The 18,014-nt window shown below is 40.8% G+C and overlaps 1 protein-coding gene across 1 annotated transcript in view; it reads right to left on the bottom strand.

Moving 5' to 3' along the window:
* Positions 1 to 18,014, bottom strand: part of ZCCHC24 (zinc finger CCHC-type containing 24) — a 119,533-nt gene that overhangs the window by 96,207 nt on the left and 5,312 nt on the right. Inside the window, exon 2 of the mRNA XM_064464889.1 lies at positions 5,511 to 5,711. Coding sequence (XP_064320959.1) covers positions 5,511 to 5,711 — 201 coding nt within the window. The remainder of the gene's footprint in view (positions 1 to 5,510; positions 5,712 to 18,014) is intronic.

The raw sequence follows: 18,014 nt of genomic DNA, 5'->3' as shown, positions 1-18,014 counted from the left end.
TCAATGGAGAAGAGACATGTTTATTTGGAAGCCATCACCAGATATCCAAAAGACTACTGTAAAATGTAGCAACTGTCAAAAATTATTATTTTCAGAGTGAATGTTAAGATTTTTCAAAGTCTATGATCTCCTTTCATTCCAGAGCTCTCTGAAACATCATCTCCTACTTAAAAAGAAAGCTAAATTTCAAGAGGTTTGTGTTTGTTTTGCTTTTTTAAAAATTAAGATCTCTAAGCCAAAACCCAGAATGGTAAAAATATTTCTTTGTAAAGATGGCAGCTTGTTCATCATTGCCATCTTAGCGAGCCTTTGGTACCTGGAGGAAGCACAGCTGTGGAATCCTTGCATTTTGTGGACATTTGGGACCCTTGCACAACCATGAGGCACAAGACAAATCTGATTAATGCTTCAGGCATAAGTCACTGCAATCTTGTGGCCAAGTAGCTGCCTACTGAGCCAGCTGAACTGCCAAAGATCCGCTCTATCTGACCACAGGGAGGGACAGCTTCAGGGCAGCATGATCTGGCAGACCAAGCTATGGACTAAAAAGAAAGGACTAGACTCGGCTTGACACTGATTTCTTCCACATCCTGCATGAAACCACAAAAGCAACTCTGTGCAAACTCAAGCAGCCACAGAAACGACCCAGTACTCCCATTGACTTGAATATGTGTTCCCCAAGTACTTGAGTCTTACAGGATCTGCTTCAAAGATCCCTGTTGGCAGTGGAAAGGCTCCCGCTGCTGGGCTCATCAATCTGGATTATGCCATACGTTTCATTCACAGATTTCAATAACGCAATGCAAAATGAGGCCAATATTGTTTCCCATTACATATACGCCTGTGGTAGTATGTCTGTACTTCTGCGAGCACGCACGTGCGTTTCCCTCTATAAGTATAGTGCAAAATTGGGAAACACACGGTGTAACAGTTCTGTGTCTCCCAGGGCCTGGACTAAACATCTGTAGTGCGCCAGGGATTTGATGGTGGAATGGCGATATTTGCCCATATTTATTTTTTTTCCTACCAAGTCTCTATGATGTAAGAGTTCCTTGCCTGTGTAGAAATTTACAGGAATTGGCAGAAAGACTTCTTCAGAGATCTTGGCACTGGAACAGGGATCAGAGCAGCCTCCTTGTTCAGCATTCAGAAAAACAAGGCTGGAGCCATGTATTTTTTGAATGACTAGGCCTGCACATGTTTTCACAAAAGGATTTGACAGGAATGACATATGCAATAAATAAGGTCTAGGAGCTGTGTCCAAATATTTCCTTCCCAAAGAAGATTTTGAACCATGGCAAAGGTTCAATCACTCACCAACTTTGTAGAACTTGAACGAGGTGGTTTATTCACAGATGTCCATATATACTGCATCTAATGCCATACCCCATGATCCTGTACTTTCTGCATATTAAACCTACATGACAGGTCTGAGTTTAGGGTGATGACATCATGGAAGGGTAGTAATGTCAGCAACATCCCTACACTGTAAAGGAGCAAGATTTCTTTTGTATAGGCCATGCATAGCACAAACAAGCCCACTGTTTATATTTTGTGGGATTTAAAAATATACACTACAGTGACAAGGGCTGAAAAGAGACAATGTGACTTTTTAAAAAAAGGTCTTTTGTGAGTTTCTGCAGCTGCTAGATAAATAAACGTCACAAAGAATCCTATAACTTAACAATTACTGGCCCAGAGCTCCTAATTTTTTGTCCTGACAAGGGAAAGAAAACCCGTGGCTATCATGCACATGTAAGATGTACGCTGGCCCAGTACCTTCGAGTACACAAATACGTAAACAAAGTTCTGACAAATCTATATACATATATATTTATATATCGTGCAACTAACCACTAGTAAATGAGATAGGAAAAGTACTCTCATCCCTCACCTTCCTTGCAATTTAAAGAGAAATATTTTTATATTTGATGGCACTGTCAATTATCACTTAAGAGCGCCGCTATGTTAAGTTTAGGAGCACTGCTTTTAACCTTTATCTCTAGACTTTTTTTCAGTTCATTCATATCAATGAGAGTTCTGTGTGTGAAAGAACATCAGAGAGGTATGAGTAAGATGTTATCGTCTAAGCCACTGAGACTCAAAAATTAGTTCAGAGAAAATGTAGGTATGCTATAAAGATGACACTGAAGATAGAGAGCGCTGTATTTTTTATAGACATAATAATTGCAGCAGTTTTTGCGAAGGTAGGCAAATCGGAAATAATGAATTGCAGTCATAACATTGCTTTTATTTCTGGTAGTTTCTAAAACAGAAAACACACTTTCTGTCACTATAGATCACACAAACTGCGTGCTAAAATAACAGAAGTTTGCTACACCCCATTTTATTTTCCAAACAGATAACTTTGGACAAACTGCAGACACCTGAGGTGCTCAAATACTAAAGCTGGCCTTTTTTGGTTTATAATTATTTAACCTCCTAGAATATGATCATCACTTATGAATCTGAATGGATACATGTATTTTCATCAGTAAGGCATACCATCAACTTCCACAGCAACAGAAAAAGAACACACATCTTTAGATTGTCTATAACAAGCAGAATTAAGGGAGGATATAAAGTCTCTAAGTTGTTACACAATTTCTTTGTTATGCAGGAAAAACTCCATAAAACACCCCATTTCAAAGTCTGTTTCGTATTAGGCAGTTCCATAAAAAGGAAATAAGAATACTCTGTGATTTACTGATATGCATCTTGTCCAAATCAGACTAGCTTATCTCTTTTCTCTATCCAGATTTAAGTACTTTAAAAATGCATAACTACAGCTCTTGTTTGGTAGGATTTGCAAAACAACTTTCATTTTTGACAGCACTAGAAAAAACAAGCATCAAAATCGAAGCTATTAAGTAGTGCATATAATGTTCAAATTAAGAAATCAGTCAAAAGCAGTGGTAACAAATGCGGTCTTTCTAACAACGGCCTGATGCTGCCCTTGGTGCTCCCTTCTCATGCACAGTGTTATCAAGGTTTTGAACATGACTTGTGCACACAGGGCCATCCCCTGTAGATCTGCCCTCAAATTTAGATAAAATAAAAGAAGTGCTTAAGCTTCTGTGAACTCTTAAGTCTGCTCTTTTTTCAAGAAAGCACTTACAGGCTGGCTAGACCATAAAACACTTGCTTGTGTTAGAAATGTCCAGTAAAGCAGAACTAATTTTGTGTCGCCTGTTCCTTAAGTAACGTAAACTTTGATGTATAGGAACAGATATGCGCGAGCACAGCAAAAGGCACTGGTGAGATCTGCTCTGGGATGCCATACGTACGTGTAGTCACGCATGCGCCAGGAGGGGAAAAGCACGAGAGGACAGCCAGGAGAAGGACTGGGGAATAGAGAGTCTGTCTGCTTTTTGTGAGGAGACTGAGAAAACCTGGCTCGGTTAGTCCTACAGAATGAATGCTGAGAGAGGATATGAGTGCAGGCTATTAATACATCCTGAGATAAACACCAGGGAGGGAGAACGGCTATTTCAGTGGAGGACAATGTTGGCAGGAGAACAAATGACTATAAAGAGGCCACGAGTTACACCTATCCTGGAAATTGGAAGATTTCTAGTTATGAAAAAACTGAGATTCTCGAGCAGCTTCCCACATCAGCAGTACCGAGGGCAAAATACTGAAATGTTTCCCAACTAAAACTTGACCGGTTTACGAAAGGGCCTGTATGACATGGCTGCCTGTAACCGTAGAAGACCGTGTGCGGCAAGCAAGCAGATGCCTCCTGGTCCTGTCTTCCTTCACTCATTACTTACTCACTCATAGGCCAGCCACAAAGTACGCTCTGTAGGAAGTGTTCTTGCTGGTTCACAGAGAAATTGAAGACATTACTAGTGAAATCTTAAAAAATTACATATGATGGGCAATTTAAGTAAATTAATTTTCCTACAGGAACCTTAATTTGTTTCCTGGATTTGTGAGTATGTCTTCAATTTTCACTAACTTCTTTAATCTCTAGTGCCTCAAACTGTAACACTACCTATGAAATAAATAATGCATTTCTGCTCCAACTCTGACACATCCACTTGGGACCGCCTGCGCAAGCCGCCTCTTGCACGTATTGATCGTCAGGGGACCTGTTGCATTCACGTGGTTTCTCACACAGCACGGCACAGCCACCTCCCACCGTTCAGCACTGCCACATATTTCGTAGTTGTAGTTCTAATCCCCTTGTTAAGTAACATATGGTATTACATGGCCCTACCCCTACGTTTTGCCGTAACATGCTAAACTCAGTACGTTAAACACAGAAAAATACAAAGCAGAATATTTTTGATCTTCCAGCAAGGAAAATTTCATATTTATTCCTAAAGAAAACTGCCTTACTCAACATATACTGAAATAATACGGAGAAACAGAAACAATATTTTCAAGTGCCACACCCAAGACTGCAAAAGTACTTTCATTCCACAGTTTTTGTTAGCATTAATGAAAGATATACAGCTGAAGTCTATGAAGAAAACAGTTTAGTCTATGCAAACAGCAGGAGGAACAGCTAAAGCTCATTTGACATCAGACTTGATGTCATGATGACCCTGCTCAGCTGGCAGATGTTTTTCCACCCGTGTTTTGGCTTACATGTGTCTGACAACCCCAATGGTGAATTAACCGTAGTTAATTCTATGCAGATTAATTCTGCAGAAAGTCACACATTAAGAGGGTAGGAGGTTAAAGCCATCGTGAAGTGGATGCCAGTAATGTCCACATCTGTATTTCTAGAGTATTGGCAGCACTTTAATTTCCTTGGGACTTGACATAGAATATTGTTGGAGTTGTGAAAGTTTAAGCCAGCAACACGCCTGCATCCAGCTGAAACTTGAGAGGATGGAGAAACCACGTACACTATGGCTTGGAGCCTCAGGAAAGAAAACTGCAGATTGGTGAGTGGTTTGAGTGCATACTGGTTTATACCTCTTTTCTAAGGAAATTAATATTGCCAGTTTTGCCACCATAAAAAAATTCTGGCAGTCCAAGACCTCCACGTTTGCCAAGTATAGCAAACCCTCTTCTATGAGACGGAAGACATTTTGCACCAGATATACTTGGCGCTTGTGTCACTCCAACACTGATTTGGATTCTCCATCCAGGGTAACAATTTCTTCTCCTTTAGCATAACTAACTTGTTATTTTTTTATTAAGTGCCATTGCCAAACTGACTATAGAGTGTGCTGCTTGAAAATGTATTTTACATAATCTCTGTGATAGAAAACTACATAGTAGCCATTTTAAAAGTTTCCAAAGTCTCCTTATCATGTGCCTAGATGAATATCTTTTGTAATTCTTATTAGGCAAATGAAACAGCATATTTTTTTCCATCAGTATTGTGATAAAGAATATATTAAAAGAGCAAATGGCTATCTTGGTACTTTGTCAAGATATTTCTTCAGTGCTTCTCACGCTAAAGAACTATTTCAGTCAACTCCTGTGTTACTAAATCAAGGAATGGTGAAAATTTTAATGAAGATTTTTCCAGAATATTGTATATTCCTTACCTGTGGGCAGTCTTTGATGTAGTGTCCCTTGTTAAAGCAGAGGTGGCACAGGTAGTTAGGAGGTGGCCTCTTGCTGGGTTTTCTGGCTTCTGAAGAAAGGGATAGGTCAGAGAAATGCTCGGTGAGGGAGCTTAACCCATCCACAATGTTATTAAGAGAGCCATAAGGCGATGCACTCTTGTAGAGACTGCTGCTCAGAGCCTGCAAACGAAAGGAAAGAAGTCACATGAAACATAGCACTGTATTAGTGATTATTCTGAGACTGATCTGAGTAGGGGAAGGATTAAAATAGCAGAAAAAACGTAAATTTTTTTTTTTCATAAAGAATATGGCTGCATATTCGCGGAGAGCGATATGCAGGTCATTAATAAAGAGTCTTCCTGAAGGCAGCGCACTGGAGCTGGTCACCCCACTGCTGAGGAAGCTGTTGAGCCTTGCCATGGTTCACTTAGTCCAACCTTTCCACTAAGCCACAATTGCTTTCTTGTGTTTGATCATACCACTGACACGGTACTGTTAGAATATGCAGGCAAAAAGCTGGAAGAACAACCCACAAAAGGGAACATTTTTGTGTCCAGAACTACTTAAGCAAACAATACGGAAGTCAGGGAAAGGAAAAGAACACCAAGAAAAATGTAAAGTAATTTTTAATTTCCAGTCTGGTTAATGAGACAGTCAACATATGGTCCCGTGTCCAAGCAATAACAAGAAACGTTCAGATCTATATCTGTCTTGGATTTTCTGAGGGGAAACCTGCTGTGATTGACACATTTCCTGATAAACAGTTAATATCTTCACCTCAATAGGATCTTCACTCTTGCAATCTGCAAATCAAAATCAGGAGCTCCTGGTTTGACATTCTGTAGATTTAGAACAGCAGGAAACCCGTAATTACCTAAATAACTGATCTCCCTAACGGAGATAACAAGGATTCATTCACTTTAATGTGTTACGGCTCAAAAGAAACTGTGTAGTAGGAGTTTAAAAATTAAATAATAACTTTTTAAAAAATTAACATGGTAATGAAATACTGTAGAAGCAGGACCAACTATTGACAGTCCTCCCCACCCTGAAATGACGGGGGACATTTCACAGGGTGTTTCTATGTTAGGTGTGATACATGCCACAATAATGCGGTGCTCGTGTCATTCTCCTGGCATCAGAGAATTACTGCTGGCTTGTGGGACAGTGAGGTAGGAAGAGGTGCAACCTGTGCCTCTGTGGAGACGGTGTTTTTCAACGCTATTAAACCCAAATATTTCAGTGGAGTCTTTATACATGTTATGTAAGCTTTCATATGTTTATATACGTCATATATATATAGGAAACATGCACTGAAATTGATTTAGGGAGTTTGTGAAATAAATCTGAAATGGAATTACTCTTATCTCAGAGACCTCAAACATTCAGGATGTCTGCACAACGAGTGCGTTTTCTGGGTAACAGTCACATACTGAAATAATTATATTGAAGCTCTAGGCACAATTACCTGGATGATTCCCAACTATCACTGAATCCCACTCCACTGCAGAGAGTAGATACGGTAAATAAAAATTCAGCCTGAGTGGCAGGCCACCGCCATACAGATAACCTGCTTCACTTTCATTGATTCGAAGGGCCACAGTGTCGAGTCTGATCTCACGCGAGACTTTGTACCCTTCTTGGCATTGAAACGCCCATCATTTTACCCCCAGGACAGCACAGTTCCGTGCTGGTGCAAGACGTTGTGGCGGCTGAGAGGATAACCAGTCACTTTGTTGCAGGGGTTAAACCTGTACATTTTAAAACGAAAAGCTATTTCAAAAACTAACAAAAAGTTTTTAGCTGTTTTAGCTGCTTTAGCCATCAAGCAACCAAAGATACCTCCAACGGTCACTGGAATTTACTTTCTAAGATTTATTGGACACTACTGGAATGAGAAATTCTTGGCATCAAATTGTTAAAAGGAAGGGGAAGTGCTATGGATGCCAAAATAGTATTAATTAAGGGTCTTCAAGAAGTTCTTGTCTCCCTGGGAGCCACTTTCTCTTACATACACTTGGAGTAATACAAAATCTTTCTTTTTAAGAGCCCCTCTTGCCAAGAGATTCTTAAAAGTACTTCACATGTATTACACCCATGAGTAACTTTGCAAATTCCCTATTATCTGATTTTTATAGAAGGATGGGTGTATGGCCACATAGAATGTGTGAAATCCCAAATTCTTTAACCATTGCCAAAATCTGGAACACACCCTGGGGATGTAGAATACGTAACTCCTGCCCATCAGGAGGCTGCTATTTCTGCCCCCAGGGCCAACCCAGTGACAAAACAAAACATACCTATCTGCTGCCTTCAGTGGGCTTTGAATTGGACATATGGCGCTCAGTTGTGACTATTTTCTTTTCTACACACCCTTTACAGTGAGCTATTACCCCCAATATAAGGGAGGAATTTGGCACCACGACTGGATATTATGTAATTCACTCCTCCGCCAACCCTTCTTGGCACGTTTCAGGTCAATACGGAAACATAAGGGTTGCAGCGACCAGAGTTTTGCCCACTCTGTCAGCAAACCTTTACAAACCTTTGTTTGCTTCAACCATGACAGCCAGAAGCCTTGTCAAAGGCCAGGATCCCATGAGACTACAGGCTGGACTGACACTAAATCATAACCTTAGCAGCCACCAACAGCTCCGCGGCCAAAACATGACACACGGCTCCGAAAGTGGCGACCTGGTTCAGCTGGCAGGGCATTTGTGCGACACACGCCAAAGCTGGACACGCCAAAACATCATCCAGTCTACACACGCCACCAAGAAACACTTCCCTGTAATTGTCTTGAGGCCCAGTGTTAAAAAAGGAAAAGACACAAACGTACAATCCCAGAAGATGACAGTAAAGGAAAATACAGGCATTGCCGATGTCACCGGTGCTTCAAAGAACAATGAATTCGTTAAGGAAAATCCCTAGACGATCCCAAGATGCATCCCATCCCTCCTGCTATAGAGTCAGGCAAACCACTTCAGCAGTTCCTGCTAATCTGACCTGGAAAATGGTCTTAAATCAGTTTAACTCTGAGTCAATGTGAAAAAAACATCAATCTGGCACTTGAAAGATGCTATAAAGAGCACCAGCACAAACAGTGCTACATCCTGTTGCTAGCTGTGGAAATCTCCAGTTCTTCAAGAGATGAGGAAAAAAGCCATTCCAAAAAGCCAAGTTATATAATAAGGGTGGTGGTGGGAAAGTTCATCCTGGCCCCTGGAATCAAATAGCAAAAGCCCAGGAACGTGTAATGAATGTGATGAACGCAAATGGTGATTTAGACCATTTTGTCTTTGTAGAAGACAAGGAGTGAATGAATATTGCCGAGACACGTAAAAGAGGTGGGCTTTTTTTGTCTGAGGCACTTAATCGAGCGAATCAGCAATTCTACCCTTACTAAGTGTTTGCACTGCTGCAAAGGGGATTTTTAAGAAGGGTTTTGAACAAAACCTTTGAATTAGCTTCCCAGTCAGAGGGGGATGATCCGAGTGACAGGGAGAATGTTGATGGTCTCGGAGAAATGACAGAGAAAGGAAAATAGAGAGGAAGAGGGAAATGCATCCAGACTCATTCTGGCCTTGCGTGTATTGGAATGCATCTGGGAGGCGGTAGGGAGACTGCTCCTCTGATGAATTCCACCAAAAGCAATGACTGCTTTGTGTTCACAGTGTGCCTCTAGTAAGGCCAACCTATTTCTTCAAAAAGCAGGTAACAAATAATACCTTTCAAATGGAGTCTCCTTTTGAGCTGTAAGAGGATAGAAGGGATTTGGCAGTGAAAGGGTTAGTGCTCTCAAGAAGCTGAAAGACCACACTGCATGCCCTAATTACAAGGCTCATCAGGCCAGCTGCAATGAATTCAGGATTTCCTTATCTTGCTGTACTGGGAGGATGAGGGACCTGGTGGTAAAACTAAGAAACTGGCTTGCTGGGAAGTTTCAGCTGATAATGTAAGTTTGTTTGTTTTTTCTTTCTTCCTATGAAACTTGTTGACTTAGTTGAATGTGAACCAAACTGGCAATCTGGTGGTGTGCTTTCCAAAGGTAACCTCTCTGCTCAGTAGATCTTTAAACTGCATCTGTTGGTGGTGTTGGGAAGTAAGGCTTCCTTTGTTATTTGTTTGCTAAGTGTTTCCAGTTAAAGGGCATGTAATCTGTAAGGTTGCAGCGTGGTCCTTTGTGAAAGAGGCAGCTATTGTCTTCCATAGCTTCATTGCTCTGATTTCCAGTTGGGTAACATATGCGAGTGACTCAAGATTTCCAGCATCTAACTCACCTCTAAGAAATTCCTAGTTAAGTGAATGATCTGGCAAATGTTCTTGATTCCCTTGGCTGTCCCTGCCTTTCAGAGACAGCTTTTGGGACTGATGTGCCAAGAGGTGGATACGGAAACACTGAAGCAGAATTTACCTATTCAGCTCCTTTTTTAGCAATGGTATAACGTTGAAAATATAGATCATGGTACTGTTAAGAATATGCAACGAAACATTTGAATAAATAGGTGGCAAGTCTTACTTTCCAAATTTCCCCACTGGTATGGCTACTGCTTTAGCTGTAAAGGTATTTTCTAAGAGGGAGCAGAAAGCACAGATAGCATGATAGCATCTCAGTTATGACAACATTTAATTCTGCCCAAAGGTGATAAGATTACCTATGCTCCAGAACAGCTGATATTAATAAGCAATGGCAACCAGGTTACATGGGAATGGTACCTTGTTATTAGGACATATAGGAGTTAAGAAACAAAGCTTTTAGGCGTGGGACTGGAAATGTAGAGGCATATCTGGAAAATTCAGTTTCTGCCTTAAGTTTAGTTTGTGGCTGCTGGACAGTGATAAATGGGTACAGATCCACCAGTTACCTGAAGCTAGAGTGACCTGTGCTGGTTCAAGTGATTGATAGGCTGCATCTGGCCAGTACATTTGTTTGACGCTCTTGGGGATGTTTGAGGGTTTGTTTTGGTTTTGGGTTTCGTTCTTATTTTATTTTTCATTTAAAAATATACTTTGAAAAACCACATCCCCCCCCCCAATAAAAAACAAAACAAACTACATGGGTACCCCTACACCCTATCTCTCCAGCCAAAATAGAGAAAGAAATATTTCAACTGTCCAAATGAGCATAAAGAAAATGCAACTTCTTGCCCTTTCGCAGTTATCTGCTGTTTAAGTGCACCAGCTAGAACTGGACAGGAGAAGCCATATAATGCTCCCAAACCGCTGGATTCTGTGCATAGTATCCCTTGTCACGTATGTCCTTCTTTGCTCTTGCTAGTTAAAGGATTTACCATTAAAGTTGGCAGGGGTGACTACTCCACCCTAGCAGGGTAATTTCCTTTGGATGTGGCATCATTATTGTGACTATCCCACCTGAAACCCAGTGGGTTAACATTAAAAAAAGGCAAAAACAAAGGAAAAAAACCCTACAGCAGGCCAATACTAAAAAATTCTTCCCTATTTACAGCTGTTTAAAGGTATCTCTAAAGGACTCATGAAAGAACCCATTCAAGCTGTAAGTTGGCATGATTTGTGCTAATGGTTCTCTCCACATCTGTTTTAATTGCACATACTGAACTGAGGTCCTGTAGCATCTCAATATTCCTATAACGTAGTCCAGTCATCGATTCTTCCACTACGTGAAGTAGCCTGTAATTGAAAAGCGATGAGCAAGGAATTTTTGATGACTTATTTTTGCTTTAGTATGTTGCCAACCTAATAAAGCAAACAAAAATAAAGCAGTCTTAACTTCCAGAGCTAAGTTTAACTCAGCAGGCACCATGGCTGTTTGAAGTTTGTTGGAAAAAAGAATTGGGGTGCCCTACCATCAGTGTGGAAAAAGTAAGGCTTTCATATACTGTAAATTATAAACATTCTCCAGTCCATGAAGCGTGTATGATGGTAACCAGACCAGCCATGCTAATTATTAGCCCTGCACTGAAATGTCAAAAGGTGTGCTTAAGTTATCAGCTTGGATTTTCATGAAGATAACTGAGTACTTGCCCGTGCTGTGTCACGGATGAAACAGTAGGACAGACAAGTCATTGCCCTCACTCAGTTGCTATTTTCATGCCAGAGGAGAGGGAAATCTGAAGCTACCCAAACAGTAATTCAGTGGCTTGTATATGCCAATAAACAAAACTTAACCTGAGGGCCTATATCTGCCTTCTCTGCTAGTGCCCCAAGGCTTTCTTCTGACGTGGGATTTGTCTGGGGGCCATGCAACACGTGTGAAAGCACAACTGTTGCACCTGAAGACAATCATGTGTGGAGAACAGTGCTTCAAATCTGTCATTTTTCTGGGCTTCAGCTCTTTATAAGTGGTCAAAACACTTCCCTGGTTTTGTTCCCAAAGAAAACGTACATTGCAGATTCAATGTTTATGGCCAACTCCAAAGCCTTCTGAAAATAGAGGGATTAAATGAAAATGCTGTCATAAATTTAGTTGTATAAATTTGAGCCAGAAGAAATGGAGAAGTTCCATTACCAAGGCTGAACTGGAAAACCTCAGTAACTGCTCCTGTATGGCTTATGTCTGCTTTAGCTCCTCTGATAAATTATAGATACTTCTACAGAAAACAGTTTAAGAGTTTACTCCGTAACATTTTATCATTGGACAACTGCAAACAAAGCTCATCACTCAGTGAAGACAGTGTCTGCCTGGAGGAAGACGAAAAGACTCGGGCTTCTGTGTCTTTCTGAAGTCAATGTTTAAGTTAGCTGTCAAAAAATCTCGTCTTTGGGCTGACTTTAGTAAAATGTGAATTACTCAAGTTCCTTATCTAAAAACACAGATAAATGTAGATTAGCTGAGTAAACCTTAATTAATACATTCCTGGCTAGTTAGATTAGCCAAGTATACCTTAATTCATCCTTCTGTAGCAGGGTTTAGATAAATACATGCTTAGATTAGACTGCTAACACTAACACCCACTTCTAAATATTTTCTGATAGATGGCACTAGGACTTTCCTTGTGCAGAAACAGTACCTTAAGGAGACAACTATGAATGTGGCGTGACTTGCCAGTAGTTGTGAAGCTAGTCAACGGTAGGGTGATGAAGATTTAATCCAATGGATAGATCTATCTAATCTAGTTATTCCAGATCTGCTGGCTTAGCTGGTTGTGGCTTCTCAGGCTGTAATTGCTCATCACTGCTGAGACTCTGCAGAACAGCAAGTGGGCGCAACACCCTCCTCTGTACGACTGGCATACCTTCAGTTCACGGTGAGGTTGAAAAGCAACGTGTGCCACCATCTCGCCTTGCTTTACATCTACCTATCTTTAACATTTTGATCCAAAGCTTTCAATGAGTTTCACAGATCTTTACATCTTATTAAAAAAAAAAAATGCTGCTCCCCATCTACTATACAGTGCTGTAGAAGTAACAAATGCTGACAGTGAAGAAGTTGCTCCATCACCATTTCAGGCTCGCTGAAGCTCGGGGAGGCCTCTTAGCTAACTGCAAGTAGCATGATCCTCCTTATTTCAGCCTCAGGGAAAGTTTGCTGTGGATGTCAGTGTGGCGGACACAATATACGGGGACTTTATAAAAAGCCTTTAATGGCAGATGTGGAAAGGTAGGAAAGGAGAGGGTAGATATTTTCTCTGGTCAGAGGTGCATAGTCTTGGAGGAACTCTTTAGATCTTGCACCAAGCTCTGCAGGGTGCTGATTTTCATCTGCTGAACGCTGAACAACTGCCCACTTATGTTAAAGAGAAGCTCTAACACATGAGCCCTATACTAGGGACAACGGAGACCATTCACATTGCAAATTACTTTAACACATCCCCACAGGAGCTTTCATTCCTCGGCCTGTCCCTCAGCTGAGTCTCCCCCAGGCTGCAGACCGCCAACCTCCCTGACCTTTCTGAGAGAGGGCCGTGGGGAGGGCCTCCGCCAGATGCCTCCGCCCCGCTGCCTCCTCACGTTGTCAAAAAACAAGCCTATTTTGTGGTTGTCGAGACAGGGCTCTCGGACGAGGAGGAGATTATGAAGGGTGTATAGCATAAAGCGAGGGGAGAAACGGATGGACATGTTTTGACCCCTGCGCTTTCTGTTAACATCTCTGTTTCCTGCAGGAAATCTTGTCTCAATCTGACCTGCAGTTTGAAAAACAAGAGTCGGGTTTCCTCTCGTTTGGTGGGTCTTTTGACACTCCAAATGTAAGAAAAATAACACCCGGAAATAGATATGTGCCTATTTAAGACACACTTAGGAAAGCATTTACCTCCTGTGCAGCTCTTGCATGATGAAAGGTTTTGCTAAGAAATGTCCATTTTGGGTTAAATAGAACTTTAAGTCTGAGACAGTTTTGTTTATATCATTTACATTCAGTAATGCCTTCTTGGCACAGAAACCTCTGCGATGGCTGCCAAAGTTTAAAAGAGGCAAAGCTAAGGTCACTGTCAGAGGTAGAAACAATACATCATCTGCCCAGAACGGGCCCCTCGCAATGCGCTTAGGGCCTCAGTTCCTGCACTCATGGGAAGACAAAAACTTTTATTAAATTGAATATGGTGAGGAAAATAAATTATTTCCATGTACTAAATGACAGGCTGGAATTTCATTTTGTGACTCCAGCTTTTAGATAGTTTTATCTACATTTATAGCCACCCTCTTAATCAAGTTTTAATACAGCACAGCTTGAAGTGTGATCTGAGCAGGTAAACCTAAAACTTCACAATCTGCTTCAGATAAATTATAAAATAACAGTTGAGTAATCTGTTTTCCAAGTAGACTTAAGGACTTTTTTTTTTCCCCCAAGTTGGGTCTGTTAGAGGAATGAATCTATTATATCAATTTCATTGCAATGTATGTTGGTGAAGATGGTTAAAAGAACACCTCTGTATTTCAAGGTCCACTGATGCTCAAACCCTCTTAAGAGCTCTTACTAATCCCTCATTTTCAGGATGCAATGACTGTACAATAGTTCCTCAGCTTTCCGTTCAGCCACAGGTATCCACAGCCCTCATGAATACACACAAATAGTTGCCTAGCAGGCTGGCTTAGTGAGAAGAAATATAGGTTCCAACTCCCCTGCTACAGTCTCAACCGAATTTAGAAACCTGGAACCCCTGGACTGGCAAGAGAAACCGATGGGAGCAAGATGATCCCTTTAAAACGTTTGCTTGGTTGGCAGTTAGCTGGATGAGATGTAAATATAGATTTCCAGATTCCTGTCATCCTTCTAGGGTATTGCACTTGTGTTCATTCAAAAGAGACACCAAATCCTGCCATGTGCAGGGAGAAGGTGTGGGTGGTCGTTTAATAAAGCAGGAACATATTTCTGCTTTGGATATGAGAGCAAGTGCTCCAGACCATGAGGGCATTTGCTGATCTTCAAACTAAATCTGTAGGAAATATATTCTTGTTTCTAAGATACAGGTTCTGGAAGACCACACAGCAGCCCTCCTACAAGCAGCATTTGAAAAAGCTACGAAAAAGGGCCTACAAGAGGCTCCTTAAAATGCCTCTTCATCCAAGTATTGGACTTGTTAGTATTTGCTTACACCAAAACACAGGGCAGAAAGTAATGGGTTAGGCTTGTGATATGTGAAAACTTAAAAACTACCAAAACTCCTAACAGCTGTGCTGGAGTGGCTAGACAATGAGGGACACGACCAGCAGCCAGGCCTCAAAACCCTGAATTTATTCTGCTTTCCTCAAGTGAATCTGCCTATAATTTTAGCTTCTACTTTTAGTAGATCGCAGATTGTTTGTAACATTTCTGAGAACAAAAACCAACCTGCAGGGAAAAAAGAGATCTAAGTTGTGACAGTTACGAAATACTGTCTGTCTGAATTATGTCAGCGTTATTGTAAGATTCGAATAGCTTTGTAAAACTTAATCAGTTCTTTTGATCCATGATAACTTCTCTGGAACCCAGACAGAAACTGAAGTAAACGGCCTTGAAGCGAAGACTTATATTCTTCCCATTTAATTTAATAATTTCATTTAATTTCATTTAATTTAATTCATTTAATAATTTCTAAAAGAGGAAGAAGGGCAATTCAGGAGAGTGGCGAAATGGGCATCGGGTTGCTGGAAATTTTTCCGGGGAAAAGAAACCTAAAACAGGTACAAATATTAACTGTTATTTCACAATACCATTCAGAAGCCTTAAGGTGACATCCAGTATCACTTTTTAGGCAGCTTTTATACATATACATCTAGTTTTGATACAGAATACATTTGGGTTTGTTTCTATGCAAATATATATTATCAGTGTTGTATAGTTTAGCTTTGTAATATCTGCACCTGGATCTCTTTGAAACTGCACTGTGTCACTGTCTTTCATGCTTCTTAAAGTAGCATGAAAAAGATCCTCTGGTCTTAGGTTTAAATATCGCTTAAATTGGGTGTCAGTGTCATTTTATGGCCCACTTAAACTCTGAACTAGAGATTTTTCCTTTGCCTTAATTCTCACTTAGTGGCTGTCAATAATGTGATCTTTCTTCTAATCATTTGTTACCAAAGTAATAGGGCCATTGCCAGTCACCTTTTGGTTATCTATTCATTCCATACGCTTCATAAATTAATATATCGGTTCAAGTCAGACTTGATTGTCTGATCATTTGTGCAGTTCATTGGAGAAGCATCTCCCTTTTTGTATTCTTAATAACTGAGCCTGTGTCTGCAGAGCAAATGAGGAAGGGATGAAAAATCATTACCCAACACACAGTTACATCACCCCTTTGTTTGGGTGCCTTGGGATGGAAGACACTGTAAACGCATGAAATAACTGTAGCTGAAAGCCCTAACAAGAACTCTACATGCTTTTGCCCCCAACTATGGGTTGAGGTTTTTTCCTACATATTACCTGGTAAGTTGGGGTTTTTTTCAATACATGGATGTATTTATGAGACAGAAAGCGAATGCCAGTGCTCCTCTCATTGAGGATTTGCATAAGCACAAAATCCCAAGATATTAAAAAGAGTTGGCAATAATTTTCAACTAATCAGGAAGAGCACATATAATTGGTCTACCTTTTATTGCTAGCTTTTGGGGGGTTTTGTACCTAGCAAAAAGAAATCAATGGTAAAGCAGAAGGGCCATATCCCTCTTCTGGAAGACTTGATTTAGGTTCAGCAATTAATATTTTAGCTCTTGCCAGCTTTCCAAAAACGGTTCAGCCTTTGATGTGATACTAAGTAGCTGCAGAAGACTATGGTGGATAATACTTTTGTTGCCATGAACTAAAGCCCAGCTGTAAATCATGTTTGAACTAGTTAAAGCTAGAGGTAGCGCAGGTGCGCTGCAGAGCTGAGGCAGCATTTGCTTGAGGTGTGGGGACGGCAAGGAAGCAACAGAAGACGCTCTGGCTGTTGGGGTAACTTCAGCACATCTTAACTTATTATTATTATTATTATTTCTGGGAGCTTTCTGCTGCTCTTACTTAGGTGAGGAAGCCTGAGTAAAAGCAACGTAACTGTATTGAGAGTACTTGCTTAAGAGAACCAGATTTGGCTCTGGTGTATTCCCTTCTGCAATCAAATTGCTATTAGGTAATTCAGTCTCAGTGTGAAGAATAAGGGTATCTGCCGTATGTGGTACAGTGCACTTAAAAAAAAGTTCAAAAAAAAAAATTAATCCTGGAGCGTAGAGAAGCCTAAAGCCATACCTAGGGGATCCAAATGGAAGAGTGTAATTTGCACGATAACTTGAGTTTCCCCACTCCTTATACAAAATACAGATCTTATTTTCAGACTCTACTTCCTATAGCACATCTGCATATGTTTTTTTTGTCTTCTTCCCTGGCAAAGGGGGTGTTTTCCAAAGACAGAAGTAGCAAAGCAGGAGGTCACGGCTGCAGAAATAAGAACAGGGAGCAAAAAAAGAATGCTTCTAGACTTAAAAACCTGAATTTTTGCATTTTAAAGCACACATCCAAGTGGAATTGGAAATAAAGTAGTTGTTAGTTCAAATACCTGTAATAGGATCCGAGACTCTGAGTCCAGAACAGAGAGTGGGCTGTGAAAGCTGTACTTCATGTGCTGAGGCAACATCATCAAAAGGGCTCTAGACCCGGCTGTGTGGGAGGACGGAGGAGGCCGATGCCGCCAAAATCCCCACACGCATATTGTCTCCTGACTAACAGGGATTCAGCTCCTTGGAATCTCTTATAAGGACCGGTGCAAGAAATGACATTTAACTTCTTGAAAAGCAGATTGAAAGACATTGACTGGCACTTTAAGTAGCCACAAAGCATCCGTAACGTACAGTCATCCGGAGGCAGAGAGCACAAGTTCCTCCAAGACGGGAATTGTAGAGCTATGGCCTTTTCAATACTGTTTGTAGGAGGATAGGGGCACTGACATGTCAGTGCTCACATGGAGAACAGTGAGAAAGATGAAGATGAGGAAATCAATCAAATAATAATCACTATTTTTAAAGGATGCCTTCATGCACCTCAGGGAACCTGTCTGCTGCACTACTCTGGCTGTCAATAACTACGCTTAAATAAGAGGAGATAAAACCACA

This window comes from Phalacrocorax carbo, chromosome 13 (genome assembly GCF_963921805.1).
Source record: "Phalacrocorax carbo chromosome 13, bPhaCar2.1, whole genome shotgun sequence".
NCBI classification, from domain to species: domain Eukaryota; kingdom Metazoa; phylum Chordata; class Aves; order Suliformes; family Phalacrocoracidae; genus Phalacrocorax; species Phalacrocorax carbo.
The sequence above is the reverse complement of the archived record's forward strand: the minus strand, read 5'-3'. Positions and strand labels throughout refer to the sequence as shown.